We start from the raw sequence: 18898 nt of genomic DNA on the forward strand, positions 1-18898 counted from the left end.
TTCTCTTTCGTTTTCTTTCTTTCTTTTTCTTTCTTTCTTTCTTTCTTTCTTTCTTTCTTTCTTTCTTTCTTTCTTTCTTTCTAATGTTTTAAATATTGTTTAATGTTTTAATGTTTTTAATTTATTTATTTTGAGAGAGAGAGAGAGAGAGGCCCGAGATGGGGAGAGGCAGAGAGAGAGAGACAGAGAGAGAGAGAGAGAGGGAATCCCAAGCAGGCTCTGCACTGTCACTGTAGAGCCCTCCACAGAGCTCGATCTCATGAACCTTGAGATCATGATCTGAGCTGAAATCAAGAGTCGAGAGCTTAACCAACTGAGCCATCCAGGCACTCCAGCCTCTCTGATCTTTTATTTGGTTCCGATAATTCAATAAAATTGAGTCCTAGAGGCAGTAGGAGCTCTGAATCTTCTGTTAGTGCTGCATTTACACACAGTATCCAGCCTACTTCAGCAACCTCCCGAAGCTCAGGAGAGTTTGCTGGAAAATCAGTCAGACAGACAGCCTATGGCAAATTACTTGATGTGGCAATGATGACAGAGCAGACAGCAGCCTCCATAGTCCCTCTCCTGAAGTGCAAACGCAGCCTAAGAGCCACTAGAGCTGAGGAGCCCAGAGCGGAGAACAAGAGGTATCCACGGACATTCTGACTGGGACCTGGGTTCCGGCCACACTGGTAGCAGAGCCTGATATGCTGGGAAACCATCACCTGGTCCCTTTCTCCAATCTTTAAAAAAAAATTTATTTTAATGTTCATTTATTTTTGACAGAGAGAGAGAGAGAGAGAGAGAGAGAGAGAGAGCGCGCATGAGCGGGGAAGGGGCAGAGAGAGGGGGAGACACAGAATCGGAAACAGGCTCCAGGCTCTGAGCCATCAGCCCAGAGCCTGACGTGGGGCTCGAACTCCCGGACCACGAGATCGTGACCTGGCTGAAGTCGGACGCTTAACCGACTGCGCCACCCAGGCGCCCCCCTCCGATCTTTTTAAAGAGACATCTTTGTCCTCCCAAATTATGGGCCAGTCTGTAGTCACCATCTCCGAAATGCTCAGCTTTATCCAATGCATCATAAAGACTTCTATGAGGTAATACTTGAGCTATTTAGACCACTTTCCCCTCTAGCAAGGAAACTTCAGAGATTATTTCTACAGGGCTGCATTTTGTACCTTTCTTTGCAGAGCTGAGGAGTGGGAGTTATTGGAGCTGGCTATGGTCAGGGGTCCCTGCCGGTCAACACGCATCAGGGCCTCTGGAGACTGGAGCAGGCAGCTTCTCAGAAGGCCACCCCTGTCAGTCCCTGAAGCAATGGAAGCCAGAGAGGGCAGCTTCTGGACGGCTGCAGAAGGGGCCGGTTTGACAATAATCAGAGCCACCAGGCACACTCTATTCACATGCTTTTAAAGCATTAAACTGGATCTGCTATCATGACCTATTTTATTGTTATTAATAAAAGGGATTCTAGTTGCTGCAAATAGAGAAATAAAAATTGTGGCAAACCTGGGTTTGAGTTCGGAATTTGGCTCTTATTCACTTGGACAAATTATTTTATCTTTTGAGCCACAGTTTCCTTATCGGCAGGGCTGTTGTGAGGGTTAAATAACATAAACAAAAGAACCTGGAATCAAGGCTGGCACACAGCGAGTGCTCAAGAGACAGCCATTATTTTCATTATAATTAATTCATCTCACTGCACCTTTGTGTGAGACCCAGCTCTATCTCCCAGATATATTTCCAGTACCAAAGATGATACTTGGTACCTGACTGACTTTAAGCCACATTATTTCCATTTGACACATCCAGTACAGGCACTGTACTAAATAAAACGTAATTCTATTTGTCACACAGCAGACACCCAATCAAAATGTGCGAAATGAAATATTACCATGTAAAAATATTCTGTTTTTTAATTTATATATAATCCACCATTTTAACAATTTTATTTTATTTTATTAAAAAAAATTTTTTTTTAAGTTTATTTTTGACAGAGACAGAGTACAAGCATGAACGGGGGAGGAGCAGAGAGAGGGAGACACAGAATCCCAAGCAGGCTCCAGGCTCCGAGCTGTCAGCACAGAGCCCGACACGGGGCTCGAACTCACTAACTGTGAGACCATGACCTGGGCTGAAGTCGGACACTTAACCGACTGAGCCACCCAGGCGCCCCAAACAATTTTAAAGTGTACAATTCAGTGGTATGATATTCACAGTATTGTACAGCCACTGATATTATCTAATTCCAGAACATTTTTCATCACCCCGACAAGAAAACCTATATTCACTAAGTGGTCACTTCCCATCCCTCCCCTCTCCTCCCTTGGTGACCACTAATCTGTCTTCTGTCTGTATGTATTTGCCTATAAGTGGAATCATAAAATATGTGGCCCAACATGTGTGGTTTCTTTCACTTAGCACAATGTTTTCAAGGTTCATTCACAGTATAGCACGTATCAGTAATTCATTCCTTTTTGTGGCTGAATAATATTCCATTACGTGGATATAGCATACTTTGTTGAGCCACTCTTCTGCTGATGGACATTTGGGTTGGTGCCACTTTGGGGCTATTGTGAACAGTGTTGCCATGAATACTCAGGGAGTAGTTTTTGTGTGAACATATGTTTTCAACTCCCTTGGGTATATATGTAGGAGTGGAATTGCTGGGTCATAAGGTAATTCTGCTTCACGTTTGAGGAACTGCCAGACTGTTTTCCACAGCAGCTGCACCATTTAACATTTCCACCAGCAAGGAATGTGTGTTCCAATTTCTCCATATGCTCACCACCATCTATTCTCCAGTAAAAAAAAATTAACACCATATTCTGTTTAAAATAGAGAAACAGGTAGCAAACCCACATACCCTGCTTTCTTTCTGTTTACTGTGTAATCCTACGGCTTGCTGGTGGTGGAAGTCCTGGCAAGATATTTACCCTTTCCATGTCCTAGAACTCTCTTCGGTAAAAAGAGAGTGATGGTAATAATGCCTTTCTTAGACGGCTGCCAGAAGGACCTAATTTATGTAAATTTATAATTTATGTAAAGCCTTAACACCCACTCTACGTACTCAGTGTTTATTTCCTTTCTTTTGTCACTTAAGAGTAGGCCAGGCAATTTGTAAGCTCAGTAAGCATACTCTTCTGGGCTAGGGTGTCAAAGCAGAGGATTTTATAATAATGGACTTTGGTAGTGAAAACCTAAATAGATGTGCAGAACAGATTATTCGCCAACCATTCTTAAACATTAGCCAAGTTTCAGTCTTTAGCTTTAATAGGGGTACTAAACTGAGTATTTGTCTTTTTTGTTTGTTTGTTTGTTTGTTTACTTTTGAGAGAGAGAGAGAGAGTGGGAGGGAGAGGGGCAGAGGATCTGAAATGGGCTCTGCGCTGACAGCAGAGAGCCCAGTGCAGGGCTTGAACTCATGAATCGTGAGATTATGACCTGGGCCACAGTTGGACTCAACCGACTGAGCCACCCAGGTGCCCCATATTTGTCTTGACATAACAGGAGGTATAGGGAGCCACTGGCAGTCTCCAGCAGGCACACTCAACCAAAAAGACCAACAGTTGACCACATGAGTTCCGCTTGCCAATCCTTCTCTCGTCCTCCGCCCAAGCACACACTTCTGACAATATCTAAGCTATAACCTGTGAAAGGCTCAGTTATAAACTTGGGGTGGCTTTATACCCCATATGTACATACATACACCATATGTAGTAGCTGGATTGTGTCCTACCATGCCTGGTAACTATGAATGTGCCCTTATTTGGAAAAAGGGTCTCTACATATGTAATCAAGTTAAATAAGGCCACACTAGATGACAGTGGGCCCTAAATCCAATGACTAGCGCCCTTATGAGGAGATACAGAGAGACAGAGAGGCACGGACAGACAGAGAGAAAATGGCCATGTGAAGGAAGATGTAGAGATTACAGTGATGCAGCTACAAACCAAGGAATGCCAAGGACCGCCAACAGTGACCAGAAGCTTGGAAGAGGCAAAGGAAGTCTTCCCTGGAGCATGACCCTGACAAAACCTTGCTTTTGAACTTCTAGCCTCCCAAACTATGAGAGAATAAATTTCTGTTGTTTGAATCCTCCTGAGTTGTGATCGTTTGTCATAGCAGCCCTAGGAAACGAATACACCACATGACATTTCTGCTTAAAGCTGAGTTGCTCTTCGGGTTGAGATGGTAGGAGTACATCCACTCAAGCCTCACGCCTAACAAAGACACCATAGGCTCTATAGTGTATCTTAGTGACCTCAAGCCTTTCCTTTTGTCTGCCTCACTTGTGACAATCTGCCTTCTACCATTTAAAATCTGGAGCGACATTGGTACTCTAGCTCTCACAAAGTCTCATTACCACCGAGTGGATGCGGGGGGTTGTGATGAGGGATCAGGTAGCCCAGAGGTTAGAATAAGGTGCAGGAGAGGTCAAGGCCCCAGATCTATACCCCATCCATAGCACACCCTACCCCCAGCCAGCATCTCACAGATGTGGCGGGTCAGAGAGGAGGCCGGTCAGGGCACACTCAGTATCAGCCCTGGAGAGACAACTTGAAGCATATGTTCTCTTCTCGGCTGCATCACAATAAGATCCCAAATGCCAAGGAAGACATTAAAGGGCTTGGAAACCAAACAATTAAAATAAGAGGACCTTAAGGCTGATACTGAACAGCTACACCGGTGTCTACATTACGTGGCAAAGGTCATCTTTTCTAGGTTGCCGAAGTACCCCACGATAGGCCTCGTCTCTTCCAAGCACATGGCACAACCGTAATTAATTACTGTTAAATGTCTGTCCTCCCTTCTAGAGGGCAGGGGCTGAGTCTTCCTGGTCAGTGTCGTATCCCCAGGGTCTGATCAGGGCCTGGCCTGCAGGAGGTGCTTATTAAGTATTGCCATGTGAATGAATAAATGAATGAATGGAAGGGAGGGAGGGAGGCTGGGCAGGTGGTTCCTCTGGCACAAGGGTTCCTGTGTCTTGGGCAGCAACGGGCACAGGGCATACTCACTATCAAAGAGGATGATCCTGCCATCACCGCCACAGGGCTGGGTGTGATCCCCGAAGCAGACGCTGTTGCACTCGGTGCTGGCTGCCTCCCCGTACTTCCAGTAATCGGGATTGTTTCCACAGAAGCAAGCATAGCCTGACTCCATCCCAGCAAACTGCCACAGCAGAGAAACAGCACTCGGTAAATGTCAGTCTGGGGTGTCAGGCGGCCTGAAGGAGCCCCCAGCCTCACCCTCTGGCTCCTCCCTCACTCCATTCCCTCAGTACTCATCACATACTGTATACAACTATGTTTCCCCTTTGGTGAGCATCCCTTTTAATGCTTGTATCTCTACGGTTTTTAAGTGAGTTTTAGGGCCAGTGTGTGTGGGGAATCCCACAAACTTGAAACATTAATAATAACAGCTAAACATTTTATTCAATGTTTACTATGTGCCAGGTGGTAGGTGCTTTCTGACTACTCTCCCCCGCAAAGTCATTACAGGCCCCATTAAAACTTTTCATTTTATTTATTACCATATGGTAAAACTATTTATATGGTATGTAGTTCTGTAAATTTTAACCCATGTATAGATCTGTGCAATCACAACAATCAGGATACAGAACAGGCACACCACCCCCAATAACTTTCCTATCCTGAACCTGCCACTTTATAGTTCTCCTTCCTATAAACAAACCTTGGCAGCTACCTACGAGTTTGCTGTTACTATGGTTTTGCTTTTTCAAGAATATTGCACGCCAAGACTGAATGTTTACGTCCCTCCAAAAGTCATATGTTGAAATCCTAACTCCCACTATGATAGTAGTTGGAGGTAGGGCCTTTGGTAGGTGATTGGGTCATGAGAGCACAGACCCTCATGAATGGGATTAGTGCTCTTATAAAAGAGACCCCACAGAGCTCCCAAGGCCCTTCTGCCATGTGAAGATACAGCAAGAAGACGGCCATCTCTGAACCGGGAGACAATATCTCACCAAACACCAAATCTGCCAACAAGCTTGGTCTTTTACTTCTAGCCTCCAGAACTATGAGAAACAAATGTTTGTTTACCCAGTCTATGGTAAGTTTGGTACCGCAGCCAGAATGGACTAAGATATCACATAAATAGAATCATATAGTATGTAACCTTTTGAGACTGGCTTTCCACTCAGCACAACGTCTTTGAGATTCATCCAAACTGACACGTGTATCAGTAGTTCACTCCTTTTTAAGGCTGAGTAGTAAGTAGTCCAGTGCATAGATATACTGCTGTTTGTTAATCCATTGGGTTGTTTCTAGTTTTTCATGATTATGGATTGAGTTGCTATAAACATTTGTATATAGTTTTATGTGAGCGTAAACTTTCATTTCTCCAGAGTAAATACCTAGGAATAGGGATCCTGGGTTATATGGTAAGTGTATGTTTATAAGAAACTACCAAAATGTTTTCCAGAGAGATTGTATCATTTTACATTTGCAACAACAATGTATGAGTCCTAGTTACCCCATATCCTTGTCAACACATGTTATTGTCAGTATATTTTATTTTAGCCATTCTAATAGATGTGTAGTGGGTTTCTTCTGCATTACCCTAGTGGTTGATGATGTTGAATGTCTTTTCATGTGCTTATTTGCCATTTCTATATCGTCTTTGGTGAAGTATCTGTTCAAGTCTTTTGCCCATTTTTAAAAATCGGGTTTTTTTTTTTTTTTTTTACTATGAGTTTTTAGAGTTTGTGTATGCATTCTGCATATAAGTCCTTTGCTGTATATATGATTTGCAAATATTTTCTTCCAGGCTATGGCTTATCTTTTCATGCTTTTAAAAATGTCTTTCACAGAGCAAAACATTTTTAATTTCAGTGAAGTCCAAAGTAAAATTTACCCATTTTTTTCTTTTATGGATCATGCTTTTGCTGTCACACCTAAGAACTTTCTGCCTAAATCCAGGTAAACCCTGGTCATGAACATTTTCTCCCCTCGTTTCCTCAAGTTTTATCATTTTACATTTTAATTAGACCTAAGATCCATCTTGAGTTGAGCATGTAGTCTTTTGTGTTTAACTTCTCTTAATTAGCATAGCGTTTTAGCAGTTCATCGATATTGTTGTGTGTATCAGTATATCTTACTGTATCTTCTTTTTGTTGCTGAGTAGTATTCCACAGTATGGATATACCACAGTTTATTCATCTGTTCATCAGTTAATGGACACTGAGTTTATAATAATGCTGCTATGAACACTCATGTACAAGGTTTTGTGTGAACTTATGTTTTCAATTCTCTTGGGTTTAGGTATAGGAGAGGAATTGCTGGGTTATGAGGTTATGTTTAACTTTTTGAGAAACTGCCAAACTGTTTTCCATAGCAGCTGTACTATTTTACATTTCCACCAGCAATGTATGAGGGCTCCAATTTCTCCACATCCTCACCAATGCTTGTTTTTGTCCTCAAAAAAAATTTTTTTTAACTACAACCATTCAAGGTTATTTCTTGTGTGATGTATTATTTCATTATGCTTTTGATTTGCATTTCCCTAAAGACTAATGATATGAGCACATTTTCATGTGCTTCTTGGCCATTTGTATGTCTTCTATAGAGAAACGTCTATTTAAATCATTTGCCTATTTTTTAATTGAGTTGTCCTTTTATTGTCAACTTATAAGAGATCTTTACATATTTTGGACATTAAATCCTTATTCAGATAAATGATTCACAAATATTTTCTCCCATTCTGTAAGTTGTTTTTTCATTTTCTTAATAGTGTCAGTAGTGTTCCTGACACACAAAAGTTGTAAATTTTGATGAAGTCCAATTTACTTTTTCTTTGGTTGCCTGTGCTTTTGTTATCATAACTAAAAAACCATTGCCTAATACTAAAGTCATGAATATTTATACTTATGTTTCCTTCTAAAAGTTCCTTCTATTATTTTTTATTTATTTTTTAATTAGAGAGAGAGAGCGTGAGCAGGGGAGAGGAGCAGAACGAGAAAGAGAGAATCCCAGATAGGCTCTACGCCCAGTGCAGCCTGATGCAGGGCTCGATCCCATGACCCTGAGATCATGACATGACCTAAGCCAAAATCAAGTTGGACGCTCAACTGACTAAGTCACCCAGACACCCCCAAGAGCTCCTTCTAAAGCTAGATCTAGTTACATTTAGGTCTTTGGCTCATTTTTAGTTAATTTTTATATAGAGAGTGAGGTTCATTCTTTTCCATGTGGCTATCCAATTGTCCCAACACTATGTGTTGACAAGATTATTCTTTCCCATCGAATGATCTTGGCACCCTTTAAAAACTCAACTGACCATGAATAAATGTGTGGGCTTATTTCTGGACTTTAACTTCAATTCCATTGGTCTATATATCCATCCTTATGCTAGTACCATAGCTCTTTTCTCAGTAGTATAATTTAAAGTTAACTTTGGTCTTCGGTATGATCTGAACATAGAGGTTCATTTTTCTTCATGAGGAGCTCCTGTTTTTCTCCAGAACTATTTTTTTTTTTTGAGAGCAAGACAGCAGATGCATGCAAGTGGGGGAGGGGCAGAGAGAGAGAGAGAGAGAGAGAGAGAGAGAGAGAGAGAGAATCTTAAGCAGTCTCCATGCCCAGGGCAGAGCCCGACATGAGGCTCAGTCTCACAATGGTGGGGTCATGATCTGAGCCGAAATCAAGAGTCAGATGCTTAACCGACTGAGCCACCCAGGCACCCCTCCAGAACTATTTGTTGAAAGACCATCCTTTATCTCTGTTGAAAATCAACTGTTCATGTAAGTGCAAGTCTATTTCTGGACTCTATTTGGTTTCACTGATACCTATAGCAGGAGTTGAAAACCTTTTTCTTTCATAAAAAGTCAGATAGTAAACATTTCTGGCTTTGAGGGCCAGACAGTTTTTTCTCAACTACTTAACTTTGCTATTGTAGCATGAAAACAGGCATAGACAATGGGCGTGGCTATGTTTCATTAAACTTTATTTACAAAAGTAGGTATGTAGTAGAATTTGGTCTACATGGGGCGCCTGGGTGGCGCAGTTGGTTAAGCGTCCGACTTCAGCCAGGTCACGATCTCATGGTCCGAGAGTTCGAGCCCCACGTCGGGCTCTGGGCTGATGGCTCGGAGCCTGGAGCCTGTTTCCGATTCTGTGTCTCCCTCTCTCTCTGCCCCTCCCCCGTTCATGCTCTGTCTCTCTCTGTCCCAAAAATAAATAAACGTTGAAAAAAAAAATTAAAAAAAAAAAAAAAGAATTTGGTCTACATACCACTGTCTGCTAACTCCTGATCTATATAACTATTCTCATGCCAATACTACTCTCTTCATTACTATAGCTTTCTAGAAAGTCTTAAGATCAGGCAGGATTAGGCCTTAAAAGTTGACCTTTTTAAAAATTATTTTAGTTATTCTATGTACTCTGCCTTTCCATGTAATTTTAAGATCAGCTTAACAAATTAAAAAAAAACTATAATTTTAATTTTTTTTAATGTTTATTTATTTTTGAGAGAGAGAGACAGACAGACAGAGTGCAAGCAGGAGGGGCAGAGAGAGAGGGAGACACAGAATCCAAAGCAGGCTCCAGGCTCTGAGCTGTCAGCACAGAGCCTGATGTGGGGCTTGAACTCACAAACTGTGAGATCATGACCTGAGCCAAAGTTGGACGCTTAACCAACTGAGCCACCCAGGCGCTCCTAAAAAACAAAAAAACAAACAAAAAAAAAACCACTATGATTTTGATTGGGATTGCATTGAATCTATAGATCTGGGAAAAATTGACATTTTAACAATATTGAGTCTTCTAATCCATGAACAATGTCTGTATTTATATTTATTTATGTCTTCTTTAATTTACTCTTGCAATATTATGTAGTATTTGGTATATAGGTCTTTAATATCATTTGTTAATTCTGAAGTTATTTATGCTATTGTAAGTGGAATTTAAAATTTTTATTTTCCAATTGTTCACTGCTGGTACATAGAAATGCAACTGACTTTTGTATATGGCCTTGTAATGTGCAACCTGGATAACTTTACTTATTATTTGTAATAGCTCTTATGTATAATTGTCTACATACATGATCATGTTGTCCATAAATTAAAAAAAATTATTTCCTCCTTTCCAACCTACATGCCTTTTCTTTTTCTTGCTTTATTTCATTGGCAAGGATCTCCAGTACTGTGTTAAAAAGAAGATGTATGGGGGGCGGGCACCTGGATGGCTCAGTTAAGTGTCTGACTTCAGGTCAGGTCATGATCTCATGGTTCATGAGTTCAAGCCCTGCATTGGGTTCTCTGCTGTCAGCACAGAGACCACTTTGGATCCTCTGTCCCCGCACTCCTTTTCTGCCCTTCCCCTGTGCTCTTGTGCTCTCTCAAAAATAAATAAGCATTAAAAAAGAAAAAAGAAAAACAAAAAAAAAAAGAGGTGAGTATGGGCATCGCTATTTTTTCCTGATTTTATTAAGTAGAAAGCACTTAATAAACCTTTTACCACTGAATATAATGTTAGCTATAGATTTCTCGATAGCTGCTCTTAATCAGTTGAGGAAGTTCCATTCTATTCCTAGTTTGCTGATGACTTTTATCATTAATGGGTGTTGTGTTTTCTCAAGTACTTTGGCTGTATTTTTATTCTGGAATAGTTTCAAACCTACAGAAAAGTTATAATAATAATACAAAGAACTTCCTTATCACTTTTACTTAGAAATCTACATTCAAGTCGGCAACTGCCTGAATCATATCCTTTGTAGAAAAGGATCTAATCCAGGATCACAGAGGTACTTAGTTGTCAGGTCTCTTTAGTTTAATGCTCCCATTAAGAACAGTTTGTCAGTCCTTTTTTGACCGTTGTGACTTTGACAGTTTTGAAGAATAGAGGCTAGTCACCTTGCAGAATGTCCCTTGTTTCAGATTTGCCTAACGTTTCATCATAATTAGATTCATATTATGAATTTTGGGCAGAAATATCACCAAAGTGATGTTATGCTCTTGATAGGTCAGGTGGGATAGAATGTTTAGTTTCCCTACAACTGGTGATACTAACTTTGATCACTTGAGTAAGGAGTATATGCCAGTTCTCTGCACAGCAGAATTACTTGTTTTCCCTTTAGAGTATTTCGTGGGGCAATCTTTGAGGCTATGTAAATACCCTGTTCCTCATGCAACTTTCACCCAGTAGTAGATAAAGTCATGGGATATCTGCAAACCCTGATATTTGTTCTCTGAATTAATTATTACTATGACGGTTGCCAAATGGAGAATTTTCTAATTCTGTCATATAATCTACATTTCTTAGCTGCCATTCTCCTATAAGAAAATGCCTTTCTTCTCCTCATTTGTTTACTTATGTATATCAGTGTGGATTTGTGGATTCTTATTTTATTCCATGAGGTATATTTATTATTATAATTATTTGTTTTGAAACTCAATGTATGTTAGATTTGGACCATGGAGACCCTTCCAGTTGGTTTCTGTGACCTTTTGACTAGCCCTATAACTCCTTACTTTTTTTTTCTTTTATGTTTATTTTTGAGAGAGAGAGAACAGTGGAAGGGCAGAGAGAGAGAGGTGGACTGAGGATCTGAAGTGGGCTCTGCACTGACAGCAGAGGGCCCAAGGTGGGACTTGAACTCATGAACCATGAGATCATGATCTGAGCTGAATTTGGACGCTTAACCAACTGAGCCACCCAGGGGCCCCTCCTTACTTTCTTGTACAACATGCTTCAGACCCCTCTTGCACTTTCTCAGGATCAGCTCTAGAATTAGCAATTTTCTCCAAGCAACCCTAGTTCTTCTTTTAATTTATTTTTTGTTTTGTTGTTGTTGTTGTTTAGAGGGAGGGGGAGAGAGAGAGAGAGAGAGAGAGAGAGAGAGAGAGAGAGAGAGAGCAATAAAGAATCTTAAGCAGGTTCCATGCTCAGCACAGAGCCTGACATGGGGCTCGATCTGATGACCCTGGGATCATGACCTGAGCCAAAATCAAGAGTCAGACGCTTAACTGACTGAGGCACCCAGGCACCCCAAGGAGTCCTAGTTTTGATGTAATGGAGAACAATATCTAGAAACCAAGATCTGAGGACTAAGTGTGCTCTGCGCTATCACTGTGTCACTGTTTGAGGTCCTCTCAGTGGACAGAGATAAGGAATATATATGTATATACATACACACACAGACCTACTAACATGTTTATATTTATTTCCATAGCTCTCTCTATATATATCCAAACCATAAAATATATACTAATAACTTCAATCCCCATCTGACAGTCTAGGCTTTATTTTGGTTTTCCCTGGCTCCCTTTGCCAAGAGTGAGGAACCTGGCTCCCATTATCTTCAATATGTTAACTTGTATGCTCAGTCCTTTTGCAAGCAACCAATCACTCCATCATGTTAGGCCAATTGCCTTTCTAAGCCACCTGCCTCACAAAAGCCCTGACCTTGCCAGGCTACTCTCCTTACTTGGACCTGATGAATGGCTTTTTCACTGAATTATTAATGAAGGACAAAAGAAAAGAAAGAAAAAGGAAAGAAGGAAGGAAAGCTATAGCAAACAATAGCATTACTGAACCTTAATAGCTAAGGAGTGAATTTTAGATAGAGGAAAGGACAGAAAGAAAAGAAAATATTTTGTCCAGGCAAGGGCCCATAACATAGCAAGGAAATAACCACTACCTTGGCCTATTCCCAGAACCCCCGTGGAGCCAGAGATGTCCCTGCTCATAACATTCAAGGGCACAAGGAAATACATAATTCTGTCAGAGGTCAAATAGGGATGCAAATATTGAGATTTTCCTCTCTTTTCTCTCCCCATCTTTAGACAAGTATGCTACTTCATGCTCCTGAATGCCAAGCCCCATTCCTCCTCCAGCTCCTCCTTGGCAGAAAAGTAGTCATACGGTTTGATACTTTTTTAAAAAAGTATATATATTTTTAAGTTATCTCAGCAGAATGCATTTATATTTTCATGCTTTTCTATAGATATACAGCCATAGAGCCATTACCTTGAACCTCTGACTCCGACAAAAGCTGATGCAGGTTTGTATGGTAAGTTTGTTAGACGTTTTACTGGCGCCAGTTAGAGGAGGTGGGTTCCCATGATCTTTGTAGCAGCCAAGGTTTCCAGGCACTGGAGAAAAAAGAAAAGCAAAAGAATTTCACAACATCTGGCTGTGAAACACAAAGAAGGAAGAGAGATTTGTGCCAGGTACTTTCATCTCAGCTAACGTTTCTACTCCTAAGGTACAAATAAATAATAAGCAACAGGCTTTAAAAATGGAAGTCTTAGTGTAATCTGGCAAATGCCACGTTTCTGTTTTCTTGTGAAGAGTGTGTGAGGCCCGGGTCTACCTTTAACTAACCCACTGAGTACTGAAGAGAACTAAGAGCAATTTCCTCAAAATAGAGAAGTTACAATAGGCAAATTATGTTTCGGAGTCACCGGAGGGCAGGAAAAGCCCTTGGAAGCCCTTCATCCTGTCTTGTGCCTCCCCTTGTTCTTAGAGAGCTCCATAAGTGGGCTTCCCAAAGTGCCTTCAGTGAGTGTATTCATTTCCTATAGCTGCTTGAACAAATCACTACAAATCTATTGGCTTAACACAGCATAAATTCATTATCTTACAGTTCAGGAGGTCAGAAGTACTAAATGGATCTTACAGGACTGAAATCAAGGGGTCAGCAGGGATTTGTTCCTTTTGGAGGCACAGTGGGTATCTGTTCCCTGCCTTTTCCATCTCCTGGAAGCTGCCCCTAATCCTTGGCTTGTGGCCACACCATTCCAAACTCTGCCTCCATCATATCTCCTTCCCTCCCTCTGTTTCCAGCATCACATCACCTTCTCTGACTCTGATCTTCTGCCTCTCTGTTATAAGAACCTCTGTGATGACATTGGGCCTACCTGGATAATCTTCCCGTCTAAAAATCCTCAACTTAAGTACATCTGCAAAATCTTTTATGCCATGCAAGGTAACATATTAAAAGATTCCAGAGATTACAGGATAGACATTTTGCGGGGGGGGGGGGGGGGGGGTCATTATTCAGCTTACCACAGTGAACATACTAGTGTTTCACAATCATGTAATCGGATGGTTTTGTCTAGTAGAAAAAGCTGTATCTGAGAATAAAGAAACCTGAATATATGTATCAACTGTGGTAGACAGCTTTCAAAGATGGCACTCAATGATCCCCATCTCCTGGTGTTCATGCCATTGTGGAATCCCCTCTTCTTGAGTGTGGGCTGCATCACTGCTTTTGACCAACAGAATGTGATAAAGTTGATGGGATTCCATTTCTGTGATTAGGTTATAAGAGCCTGTGACTTCTGTCTTCCTAGTAGACTCTATCTATTGCCTTCTTGGCTTATATACTTTAATAAAACAATATGCTATGTCAGAGAAGCCATGTGTCAGGGAACTGAGGGTGGCCTTTAACCAATAGCCAGCAAGAAACCAAGACTTTCAGTTTTTGCAGTTACTGAATCCTACCAACAACTATGTGTACTTGAAGGAGGTTCTTCTCCAGTGGAGCCTTCATAGGAGACCCCAGTCCCAGAAGACACTACGATTGCAGCCTGGTAAGAAACCTAGAAGCAGAGGACCCAGCTAAACCATGTCCAGATTTCCTGATCCATAGAAAGTAAGACAATAAATGTGTGTCATTTTAAGTAACTAAGTTCTAGGGTAGTTTGTTATACAGCAATAGGTAACTAATACACTTATATAATACATACTAAATATATGTTTGTTGAAGGAAGGAAGGAATTTATTGTGGGCCATGGACAAATCAGCCTCTCTGGGTCTTAGTTTTCCATCTGTGTTATTAACTTATGAATCACTCCACTATCAGATGAAGCCCTTCCCCTATTTTTGCTGTTTGGCTCCTCACAGTTTATATAACTGAAGACATAATAAGACATGAATGAGGCCTCGTCCTAGAAGCACTTCTAGGTCACTTAAGACCTAGATATATTATCTAATTCCAAAGTGAGCCAAACAGACTCCTAGAAAGTGTTTTTCCTTTATATTTAAGACTAGAAAAAAGGGGCATCTAGCTGGCTCAATCGGTGGAGTGTGTGACTCTTAATCTCAGGGTTGTGGGTTTGAGTCCCATGCTGGGTGTAGAGATTACTTAAAAACAAAACCTTTTAAGGGGAACTTGGTGGCTCAGTTGATTGAGTGTCTGCTTTAACTCAGGTCATGATCTCACGGTTTGTGAGTTCAAGCCCCGCATCAGACTCCCTGCTGTCAGCATAGAGCCTGCTTCAGATCCTCTGTCCCCACTTCTCTCTCTGCCCCTCCCCTGCTTGTGCTCTCTCTCATAAAAATAAATAACTTAAACAAGAAATTAAAAATCTTTTTTTTTTAAAAGACTAGAAAACAGCATGGTTCAGTTTAACAAGGTTTACATCCACATTAGCCTGTTGGCATATAAAAATATATGCGTGATTCTGTATGTATGTACATACACACACTTCTAAATTTCTGCCACCATCAACATCTAACCAGTTCCTGTTAAATTGGCAGGAAGTACCACTGCTAACCAAAAGAGTCACCCTTCCCCTTCTAGCCAAGTGGTTACCCTTCTCCCTTGCGTCACACATGGTTCAAATATAACAAATGTGGCTCACCACACAAATGTTAAAATGCATCTTTTGGAAACAAACCAAATCTCTATAGTGGCGAATGTAAACAGAAAAGCTCTAGGCGGTAGGAGTCCGGTGTTCAGTGAGAGCCTGGCCTGGGAATGGCTGGGTTTTTTAGAGGTTAAACAAATGCAGTGAGTTAAGTGTCTCTAGGCGGGGGCGTAACCTATAAGCCGAGTTTGTTAAAGGGACCTTGTGTATGGAAACCCGAGCCATGTATTTAATGGCTCTTAATAAGAACTACTTGATCATCATCATCCTGGTCATTTATTCTGATTTTTGTCTCATTTATTCTATTATGCTCATAAGTAAGCACGTTATTATGTATTAGCTTATAGAGAGCCCAAGGCATATAATCATAAATGTTAAGATTAGACGTAAACAAGGCTATGGGTTGCATTAATGCAGCTGGAACTTACAAGCTTCGCTCACAGTTTGATGAGCAAATCCAGGCAGTTCATGTTCCAGTGGGGTGGTGTGGTGGATCTCTGGAAGTCAGACCATACCACGCTGTAGCTCCATCCACCTGAATCTCCATGGCCTAAGGTATCACGCTTGTCATGCCCAAGTCAATCACTTGCCAATTACCATCAATTCCATCTCCTTGCATACCGCAGACATCTGTCCATGTCTATCTCCATGCTGCCACTTCCTCAGGTTAAGCCACCATCTCTTCCCACTTAGACCACTGCATTAGCCCCCTCTTCTACCTCCTTGCTTCTAGGCGCACCCTAAAATGGTTAGTACACTGCAACCAGAATAATCTTTACCACACATGGCAGGCATAAGGAAGGGTAAGGACAAAGGCTTTTGAGGCAAGAACGATGCTGTCCTCTGCAGGAACAAAAAGAAGTGAGGGTGACCCATGACAGAGAGAGGGAAAAACAGTAGGAGCTGGAGAGGTATGCAGGGGCCCTGCCGAAAACCCTCAAAGCCCCTCAGGATCAAGTCCAAACTCTCTCACATGGTACACAAGGCCCTGCCTGACCTGTGCTGCTTTCTCCCCTTCCCCTCCCCCCTTTCCCTCAGCTCGGGTTCTAGATGAAGGCCAAATTAAATGACAGTGTATGTGCAAGGTTCCCCACTGCACGTTGCTTTCTGGCCTCTGGACTTTTGTACATGCCCTTTCCTTTGCTTGGAATACTCTCTCCTGCTTAACATTGCAGCCTGAGCACTGCTTCCCCCAGGGAAGGCCCCCTCTACCCTACAAAGAAGATTATATGCTCCTGCTGTGTAGTCCTGTAGCAGCCTAAGCTGCGCTTGATTCTAAACACTTGTTCATGTGTCTCTCTCCCCAATTAACCATGAACGACTTAAGGGTAGAACTGTATCTTCCACACACCATTGTATTCCCAGGGCTCTGTATTCACGGAGCCGTGCTCTAAAACTGCACGCTGGGGGGTGCCTGGGTGGCTCAGTCAGTTAAGCGTCTGACTTCAGCTCAGGTCATGATCTCACGGTTTGTGAGTTCGAGCCCTGCGTCGGGCCCTGTGCTGACCGCTCAGACCTTGGAGCCTGCTTTGGATTCCGTGTCTCCTTCTCTCTCTGCCCCTCCCCCTCTTGCGCTCTGTCTCTCGAAAATAAATAAATGTAAAAAAAAAAATTTAAACTGCACACTGGATGCACAAGCATGTTCTGCACCAGCCACCCAGAACCATGGAGTGAGTGGGTAAAGGTATTTCTTAGGCAGCAGTGAAAGAAGAGAGTAGGGTGGAAGTGAAAAGTAGAGCCCACCTGCATAACAACATCCACTTAAAGCTAGTGACCACTGGTTCTGACTCCTGCCTGCACACTGCCCTCTTGTTTTTCTTTTTTTTTTAGTTTTTTAATTTTAAGTAGGCTTCCCGCCCAGCACAGAGCCCAATGCAGAATGTGAACCACAACCCTGAGATCAAGACCTGAGCTGAGATCAAGTGTCAGATGCTTAACTGACTGAGCCACCCAGGCACCCCACACACTGTCCTCTTTGGCTATTAGAAACACTGTTCAAGGGGGACATGGCTTAGTTGGTTAAGTGTCTGACTCTTGATTTCAGCTCAGGTCATGATCTCACAGTCATGAGATCGAGCCCCATGTCGGGCTCTGCACTGGGCACGGCGCCTGCGTAAGATTCTCTCTCTGACTCTCCCCTGCTCACTCTCACTCTCTCTCTCTCTCTCAAAACAGAAAAGAAAAAAGAAAACACCATTCAAGATAACGGAGTTTCCATAAAGGTTAACTCGAAAACTTAAAGTTTTATCCTTTATCAGGAAAAGTTTTATCTGAAAAGAGTTTTATCTGGAAAGTTTTATCCTTTATCTGGAAAGAACCTTTCTAAGATGCATTAGCTATTTCTTTTTAAAAACTTAACTCAGGGGGTCCCTGGATGGCTCAGTCGGTTGAGCATCCAGCTCTTGATTTCGGCTGAGGTCATGATCTCACAGTCCTGACATTGAGCCCTGTGTTGGGCTCTTTGCTGGGCATGGAGTCTGCTTAAGAATCTCTCTCCCTCTCTCTTTGCCCCTTCCCTGTTTGCTCTTGCTCTCTCTCTGAAAGAAAAAAAAAAAAACTTGGGGTGCCGGGGTGGCTCAGTCAGTTAAGTGGTCGTGATCTCTCCGTTTCTGAGTTCGAGCCCCGTGTCAAGCTCTGTGCTGACAGCTCAGACCCTGGAGCCTGTTTCAGATTCCGTGTCTCCCTCTCTCTCTGCCCTCTCCCACTCATACTCTCTCTTTCTCTCTCAAAAATAAACATTAAAAACTTTAAAAAAAAAAAGCCAACTTAACTCTGTTTAACCTACTTTAAATTTCTCTTGGTGGCTTGAGGTCATCAAATGTGCTTCACCAAATGGCCCCAGCCTGGTGTGCTTTTTTACATTCTTGTGTCTGACTTCAATAGTTAAGTCTGTCCCCTTGGTTACCAGCCTGGGCTGCTGAATCCTCAAAACGTCGGAACTGGAAGGAGTCTCAGAGAGCATCTACTCTGTGCTACTGTCTCTGTGTACCCTCTTCTTAATCTGCTGCTTCTTGGGCTTACAACAATACCATCGAGCTTATTAGATTTGTGTGAAAAATAAGAACAAGTGGTTTCCAAAAGAGGGAGGGACTCTAGGAACCTCACTTTCTGGCATCCATCCCGTAGCTCGGGAGTTGCTTTTTGTGTGCTCACGTCCCGGTCTGAGGCAGTATTCTGAAGGACACTGTCGCTACTGCCATCTGTTCGGGAGCAGTGAGCATTCTGCAGCAATCACAAATGGGAGCTCTGGAGTCGGACGGACCCCAGGGTGAATTCTGGCCCCAGTTTCATCCACAG

At 42.1% G+C, this 18898-nt stretch overlaps 1 protein-coding gene across 2 annotated transcripts in view; it reads right to left on the minus strand.

The window, feature by feature from the left end:
* The window catches only part of KREMEN1 (kringle containing transmembrane protein 1), a 73828-nt gene that overhangs the window by 14624 nt on the left and 40306 nt on the right, over positions 1-18898 (minus strand). For both annotated transcript variants that reach the window (XM_086682155.1, XM_086682156.1), the window contains exons 4-5: positions 12975-13099; positions 5004-5157 (exon numbers count right to left, since the gene is read on the minus strand). In XM_086682155.1, coding sequence (XP_086538281.1) covers positions 5004-5157; positions 12975-13099 — 279 coding nt within the window. The remainder of the gene's footprint in view (positions 1-5003; positions 5158-12974; positions 13100-18898) is intronic.

The sequence above is a fragment of the Puma concolor genome, chromosome D3, assembly GCF_028749965.1.
Source record: "Puma concolor isolate L17-30 chromosome D3, mPumCon1.1.hap2, whole genome shotgun sequence".
NCBI classification, from domain to species: Eukaryota; Metazoa; Chordata; class Mammalia; order Carnivora; family Felidae; genus Puma; species Puma concolor.